Source organism: the organism of the source record quoted next, unplaced genomic scaffold, assembly GCF_019419815.1.
Source record: "Pyrus x bretschneideri cultivar Hongxiangsu unplaced genomic scaffold, Pyrus_bretschneideri_v1 Contig47, whole genome shotgun sequence".
In the NCBI taxonomy this organism is placed as follows: domain Eukaryota; kingdom Viridiplantae; phylum Streptophyta; class Magnoliopsida; order Rosales; family Rosaceae; genus Pyrus; species Pyrus x bretschneideri.
This window is the reverse complement of record NW_025999784.1, coordinates 1,989,294-1,997,006: the sequence shown is the minus strand read 5'-3', so window position 1 is coordinate 1,997,006 and position 7,713 is coordinate 1,989,294. Positions and strand designations below refer to the sequence as shown.

Genomic DNA, 7,713 nt, shown 5'->3' with positions numbered 1-7,713 from the left:
ACTAGATATAATTCTTGTATTAAATGGATAGTCATTACATAATTGTTTGTGGGAACATTTATTGAAAGATATAATTCTTTTATTTAGTACATAAGTTGCAAGTACAAAAGCACACAGTAGAAGGGGAAAAACATCACATTATGTATCAAATTTCAAGATAAAAACCTTTTGAAACTAGTCACTTTCAATGTAATTACTAGTGCTATCTTATCTTTGATGTCATCAAAGAATTGGAAATAGGCATACCTCCACGATGTCTTTAAGATCAATGTGCCACAGACGCCTCAAAAACCTACGATAAAGCCAAGTACCACGCTAACATAGAACTACAACTTATCATTTCCTTCTTCATTCTTGTCCTTTGCATCTTTCACAGTAGAAGTGTCATCTTTAGGGCACTTAGTTGAGAGAGGAATGCCACATAGCCATGGATTGCCCATATAAATGGACGAAACGTTGAGCGTTTGAAGTTGGTTATCAGAAGGAATTCTTCCGAAGAAGATATTGTAAGATAAGTCCAAGTGGGCCAAAAAGGTTAAAGATAACAAGCTTTGAGGAATCTATCCCAAAAGGTGGTTGTATGAGAGATCAAGAGTTTTCAGCCAATGCAAGTTTCCGACCTTGGAGGGGATCTTTCCACTCAATTGATTCATGGACAAATTCAAGGTGCCCAAGAAAATGAGGTTGCTTATTTCTTCAGGGATTTCGCCTTGTAAATTATTTGATGAAAGATCAATGATCTTTACAAGATATAGAGTTGTGTTGTACACAAGTTCTTCTCCTTTAAGTGTCAGTTTGGCATGCTCAAATATATTATCAGAATGCTCAAAGCTATTATAAGCATATCCACCATAATTGTGGATGTAAATTTTCGCCTTCTCCTTTTTTGACAAAATTGCACCTACAAAACAATCAACACCTTTAGTCAAGGTCAAGAGCCTTACGTGCCCACGATGAATGTGGGGGGGGGGGGGGCTTTGGTCGAAGAATCTCTGATGCCAAAGTTAGAATTTAGAGAGAAAAGTGTTTGGAGAGTTTTTGGGAGTTTTACAAGAGTGTGTCACCTAGCTTTTTAGAGAAAATGGGGTCCAATTTATAAAGCATGGCCTACCTTCCTTGGGAGAGAGAGTGGCCAGCCTTTGGGTGTTTTTTAGGGTGTAATGGGTGAGTTATTTGGCAATTAATGGATTAATTAGGTAATAAATCCATTAATTGGCCAATTAACTCAATGTGTATGGAATGTTTTGAAGGTTATGGAGTCAATACCTTTTAGGGAATATAAGATGAGGATTGATGAAATAATTTTGAGTTTGTTACCTATTTTGGGCACTTTTGGCTTGATTGAAGAATGATTGTCCACTGCTTGCGCGTAGGAAATCCGATGTGCCTCGAGGGTAATTTTGTCATTTTAACCAAAAATCCACGTGTCACCTTATGATTATTTTTGGCTTCACAATAATCATCATTGACGAGAGAAGTTAAGGTATCCAAACACATTGGAATAGTACCTGAAATGCTATTGTTACTAAGGTCAAGGATGTGAAGGCCATCAAGATTGCACAATTGTTGGGAAATATGTCCACTAAAATAGTTAGATCGTAATCGTAGCACAGACAACATGGGTACATTTGACCTTCCAATCCATAGAGGCATTTTCCCAGATAACTTGTTGTCTCCAAGATAAATACTTCTCAAATTTGAACAATTTTGCAAAGCATCACGAATTTCACCGCCAAAATTGTTGTTGTTGAGCTTTAATATTTCCAGGGAACTTAGTACCCCCAATGAAGTGGGAATCTTACCGGACATATTTTTTTGATCAACATCTAAAAACACCATATTGCTCTCCATATTCCATGCATGAGGGAGTTCTCCAGAAAACTGATTACTCCTTAGAGACAGGATTTGCAACTTATGGATGTTACAAATAGAGGGAGGAATAGTGCCATTCAAATGATTCTCATCAAGTAACTATTCTTGCAATTTGGGCATCATTCGGTCAATATTTGAGTGGATTGGACCGGAAAAGAAATTGCTTTCTAGAAAAAGGGAATCGACATTAGGGAAACACCAAAGTGGGAGTGGGCCTTCCAACTGATTATGACTCAAATCAATAAACGTTAAATTTGGAAATTTCAAATGGCATGGAAAGTTTCCACGAAATCGGTTGTAAGACAAGTCTAGGTGGGTGAGTTGGGAAGATATTTTCAACAACCATTCCTCTGGTATAAAATCCGAGATTCCATTACCACGAGGGAAAACATCAGATATTTCAGTTTGAGTTTGAAGCCATACCCAAAAACCAGGTTTTATCCCACAATTTATGATTTGAATTGTGTGGAGCTTGAAAGGAGGAACCGACTGATAAGCCACATTGAAAATGAGGGACATGGATCGGTTTATACTTCCTACTCCAAAATCTTGTAATTTAGTGAGATTTATGAAATGGGCTTCCGTTAGAATGCCTTCCCATGAATTACCAAATAGAAATAGGGAAACTAGCTCATAGAGTTGTCCAATACTTTCTGGAATTGTGCCGTTCATCTTATTATAACTGAGGTCTAGTGTTCTCAAGTACGATAAGTTTCCGATGGAATCTGGAATTGTGCCCCACAAATTGTTTTCTTTAAGGTTGAGATTCTGCAAACTTTTAAACATTCCTAAAAAGACCGGCAATTGGCTTTCAAGCTTGCAATTAGACAAATCTAGTGACTCTAATGTATTACTTGAACAATTTGAGAAACTCCTCCAAAACTCTCTAATTCCCCCCATCAAATTTGTTCCCTGAAAGACCTGAGACCTTGAGCTTGCATAAATTTCCACTCACTTTAGGAATTTGACCTTGTAAGCCTGTATAAGATAAATCAAGGTTTTGCAGAGATTTGAAGTTTGAAAATCCACTTCGAAAATGATCGCTGAAATCATTCCAGGATAGATCAAGTGTTGTGAGGCTGGTAAGATTAAAAACCCAACGGGGAAATGAAGAACCTTTAATACCATTATTCGACATATCAAGGATCAAAAGTGATGTCAAGTTAATCCTTTACAGTGAGAGTGGATTGCTTTCAATTTGGCAAGAAGATAAATGTAACTCTAAGGAAGCATGTTAATATCATATGCCCAACTGACTCCTGTGCTGCTAAGATCAACGCCAATGAGAAAGCCAATTCAAATTTTTTGGAAGATAAGTCTTGATTTGACTCGAGATCAAGAAAATTTAGGCTTGACAGGTTACCAAGACAGGGGGGAATCTCTCCTCTAAAATACGCAAAGGAGAGAGTGACATATTGCAAACTTTTAAGCTCCCCAATGAACTTAGGAATTTGATTGCTATCAAACCAATTCTGGCTCAAGTCCAGGTAATTTAAATGTTTCAAGCTCAACAGAGAAGCATTTATCTTGCCTCGCAAAGAATCATTTATCCACCCTTCATCATTCCGGTGGTCCATCTTCACGACATGACCAGCGCTGTTGTTGCATGAAATGCCTTCCCATTGACTACAATCATGACCCCTCCAAGACGAAAGCCTGCCAGAATGATCAACAAGATGTTGAAGACGAGAAGTTCTTGTCTTTCTTCTTCAGTGTATGAATTTCTTTTCGCACTGCTTGAAATTTCATCACCAGCCAAACAGGAAGAGTTTAGTAGTACTGTGCATGCAGAAAGAGACCAAAAGCAAAAGAAGCAAATAGTGAGCAATACTGAGGTGACAATAGCTATCCATTATTGCTAGAGAGGGCAAAATACTTATGGGTTTGGGTAACTGCCGTTACGTGTCTATTTAAAATTCACGATTACGGTTATGGGTGTTTAGACAAACAAACGGTTATGGGTATAACCGTTTAATCATGAAATTTAAATGGATGGTTATTGGTATTACTCACGGTTATAACGGGTATCCATCAATTATGGGTATTACATGCGGTTATAATGGGAATCCATTTAACCATTTAATTTAATATATGTAAAATTAAAAATTAAAAAAAAAAAATTAAAAACCCTAAATTTTCAATCTCTCAACCAAACTCAGAGTCTCAAATGCCATGTCCTGGCTCATCTCTCCCTCCATTTAATTTAATAAAGGATGAATACTTTTGCGTGTGAACACTCATGCGATTCAATATTTTTAAATTACAACATAAAGTTTGACTAATAACAAAATCATAGCAAGAAGATTATGTACTCATGACGTGACCACATCGTGTAAGCAGATCCCATTTTGATATCAGTATACATATTTCCAATGCAGTTGCTCCATAAAGTCACGTAACTTAAGGGACACATTACACCTAAGCACAAAGCCACATAATTAATTAACCTCTTCTGAAAACATTAGTGTTCGAAAGTATTTAATTTGGAATATTTTGAAGTTTTGAATTATCTAGTATTCAAGATAATAACTACTTTTTGTTTTTAGAAAATTTACTTTGTAATCATATGGATTATAATTAATTACTTGCTTGGGTGTATCAAAAAAGTATCGTTCATAAACTATTATTTCAATTATTGGAATTGTATGAGGACTTAAATAATTAAAATAAGGAAATGCATACTAAAATGTACTTATGACGGTGTTTAATTGTTAGAAAACGAAAATTATGACAAATTGTTATTTTGTAATTTTCAAGTTGTTGAAAAAACACATGTAGACGGGTGAAAAAAGGATAAATGGGTAAAAAAAGGATAAACGGGTTCAAAAACGGTTAAATGGGTAAATGGTTATGGTTAAATGGGTACACGGTTATGGATATGGTTAACCGTTTATAAACGGTTATGAGTATGAGTATAACAGTTTATGTAATTACCCAACGGGTAAATGGTTATGTGAGTATAAACATAAACAGTTATACGTAAATAATCACGGTTACCTGCCGGCCATAACCATTGCCCATCTCTAATTATTTCACAAAATATTGTTTGCTTTGCTGGGAGATGCTTGCTACTAAGTTAGCGCTATACCGGGATTTATAGGAACATATTATAGATGTAGGTCAAAGAGCTGAAAACGAAAGTCGTCTGACGGAGAAAGAAAAAAGGGTAATTGAAATGAGTGGCTAGTGTTCACAACCCCTTCCACAAGTTTGCAAGTTTTTTGTTGACATAGCAGGTACCTGGTTGTGATGGGTTGTTGAAATCCATATGCTGCGGAGACTTTGACTTAAGGGTCTTCATATTCCATCATAATTCATAACTTATCATCTTATTTACTGTTCTTTTTTTGTGGTAAATTATAAAAACGGATTTAGATATGTTCTTATATTTTGTTCGAATGATAACGGATAAGATTAGTCAAGTACACCACACATGCTGGTAGTCTCTATATAGGTATGACTGTTGAGTTGTAATTTACAAATTTTCTAAACAGCGAAATAGTTATTAACAATCTAAAATAGTGAGCAGCACTGTGGTGATAGTGGCTGTCCATTATAACACAGAATTTTCTTTAGAGAATGCTGTGGACCATATCAAGTTGTGAAACCCCTACCGACATGTTGTGTATTATTTATGGTGGATATAATTCAAATTTAACCGAATTAACAATTGGCAAATAGCAAGTGCTAAAGCAAAAGTAATTTATCTTTTTCTTTAACCAGCTTTCGAAAATAAAAAGCAAAAGCAAAAGTGAATACGCGTAAGGAGGACCTGGTCATTCCAGAAAATTTCAGCCATCTCGATTGATTACACTTTTACACTGGTGACAAAAGCTGAAATGTCATTTTCCCTCGCATGCTTCAACCTATGCTTGTATCTACCGTTGCGTTATTTGCAAGATGCTTCTTTTTGGGATTTATACTATATCTATGTACAGAATTCACCAATGTTTAAACGATTAAAAATGTTCAAATTCAGTTATTTGATACAATATAGAATTTTCGGCAATTGCATTGGGTTTTAAAGATTATAAGAGTTTCAGTGAAATAGTTGTCTTCTAATAAGAATTTTTCCATGCCAAGTGCATTTTTATGAGCATTACCACCACATGAATTGTTGTCAATAAATGTGATCAAATTTGTCTACTACTTAAATCTCAAAACTTAAATTAATCCAACCACAATTAATGTAGTGGTAATGCTCATGACCACTGAAGTATTGTGAGCAAAATGCATTGTTCCATGCAACTAGTAACATTATAGAAAGCAAACCAAAGACTCTTCGGCTATACTAGAACATATCCACATGGTATACATATAGACTCACATGTTATAATATGAGTAAACCACCAATTTATACTTTAGTTCATAATCGATCCACGTACTATAATATGAGAAGATCAGTATACCACATATATGTGTTCCTGTACACCACAATAATCCCTCATTTCTTATTTCCTTGAAAGACCAAGACAAAGTGAAGCCCCCCCAAAAAAAAAAGAAACGCGTTTGTCTTCAATAGTCCCGGACTAATGGTAAGCCAAATTTTTATTCATTGGATTGGCAGGTTGAGAAAAAAATAGTTTTTCTTCAATTCAATCCTGACCGTTCATTGCTCGTACTACTAAGTAATGCAAACTATTGAACAAAAAATACACTCCGTTTGTCCCACATCACTCACTAAGCTTTGCATTATTACATAAATATCATGGCCTTTGCAAGCCAGAACAAATTAAAACAAAGAATAGGAAGAAATTCAAAGAAAATGAAAAGAACCCCACATTAGACTGGGAAGTAGTCTAGAAGAGACGTTACACAGTGTTTCGATACATGGACAAATGAGAAGTAAAATGCAATACCAGATGCTTTTAGTTACAGACCTGTTTAAAATTTAAGAAGGTATTTCCTGCCTAAATTAGCTAAATGCTTTTACCAAACACTAATTAATATTTGCTTATGAAGACCACTTCAATAAGCTTTTTTATGTTTTATTAAACTCTTATCTCTCTGTCTTCTTCGTCAATTTTCCCACTATTTGTGTCTATACCAGGAAATCGTTTCTTAAATTCAAAGAATTGCATAATATTTTTGCTCAATCGAAGGGAAGCATCACCTTAAAACTTTGGTTTTTCCCTTGGTTTTGAGTTGGGTTGGGTTTTGTGGAACAATGGTGCGCCGAAGAAAGACAGAGATAGGCAGGGCTGCCTACGTCACTTCAGTTCCCAAACAAAAATACTTTCCTTATACTTTGCTAATGACCTTCTATGCAATTTTGCAATAGGGTAAACTTGTCGTTAAAAACTTGCATTAAAAATTGGATGGGAGAATAAGACAATGAGGTGGCCACGGTAGAACTTCCAAAAAAATAGCCAATCTTTTTCGACCTGGACCTAAAAGCTATCCCCCGCCCGGTAATTAAAATCCTAAAATTCACTCAATTTTGCCCTAAAGTCCTTTATTTATATACGTTGCTTTGCTAGTTTGTCCCCTGAAATTGATAGCCATTTTCAACTTATCCATGAGATAAGTTTTTGGAAAATTATGTTATTTTCTCCAATCCAAAATTTCAAGTTTTGAAATTAATAGGGTAGAGGTTTTGAAATTGGAACTCTTTTGACGTTGAGAAGAGTAATATCATTAGATGAGTAACTTGTTGGTGAAAACAAAAGTCGTCGGATGGAGAAAAGAAAAAAAGGTAATTGAAATGAGTAGCTAGTGTTCACAACAACTTCTACAAGTTTGCAAGTCCTTTGTCGACACAGCTGGTTGTGATGGGTTGTAGAAATCCATATGCAGCGGAAACTTTGAATTAAGGGTCTTCATGTTCCATTACAATTCACA

At 35.5% G+C, this 7,713-nt stretch overlaps 1 protein-coding gene across 1 annotated transcript; it reads right to left on the bottom strand.

Moving 5' to 3' along the window:
- Window positions 1-560: 560 nt before the first annotated feature.
- Window positions 561-1,851, bottom strand: LOC125469890 (receptor-like protein EIX2). The gene is made up of 2 exons (XM_048567951.1): window positions 1,509-1,851; window positions 561-901 (listed from the first exon to the last, which is right to left on the bottom strand). The coding sequence occupies exons 1-2, from the start codon at window positions 1,849-1,851 to the stop codon at window positions 561-563; spliced, it is 684 nt and encodes a 227-aa protein (XP_048423908.1).
- Between the last annotated feature and the right edge of the window lie 5,862 nt (window positions 1,852-7,713).

What these genes read in the sequence shown, in the direction of transcription:
- LOC125469890 (XM_048567951.1), bottom strand. Translation starts at nt 1,851, where the DNA reads ATGGAGAGCAATATGGTGTTTTTAGATGTTGATCAAAAAAATATGTCC. An exon ending in TAGTAACAATAGCATTTCAG is followed by an intron (nt 902 to 1,508) that starts GTACTATTCCAA and finishes ATTGTTTTGTAG; the next exon opens with GTGCAATTTTGTCAAAAAAG.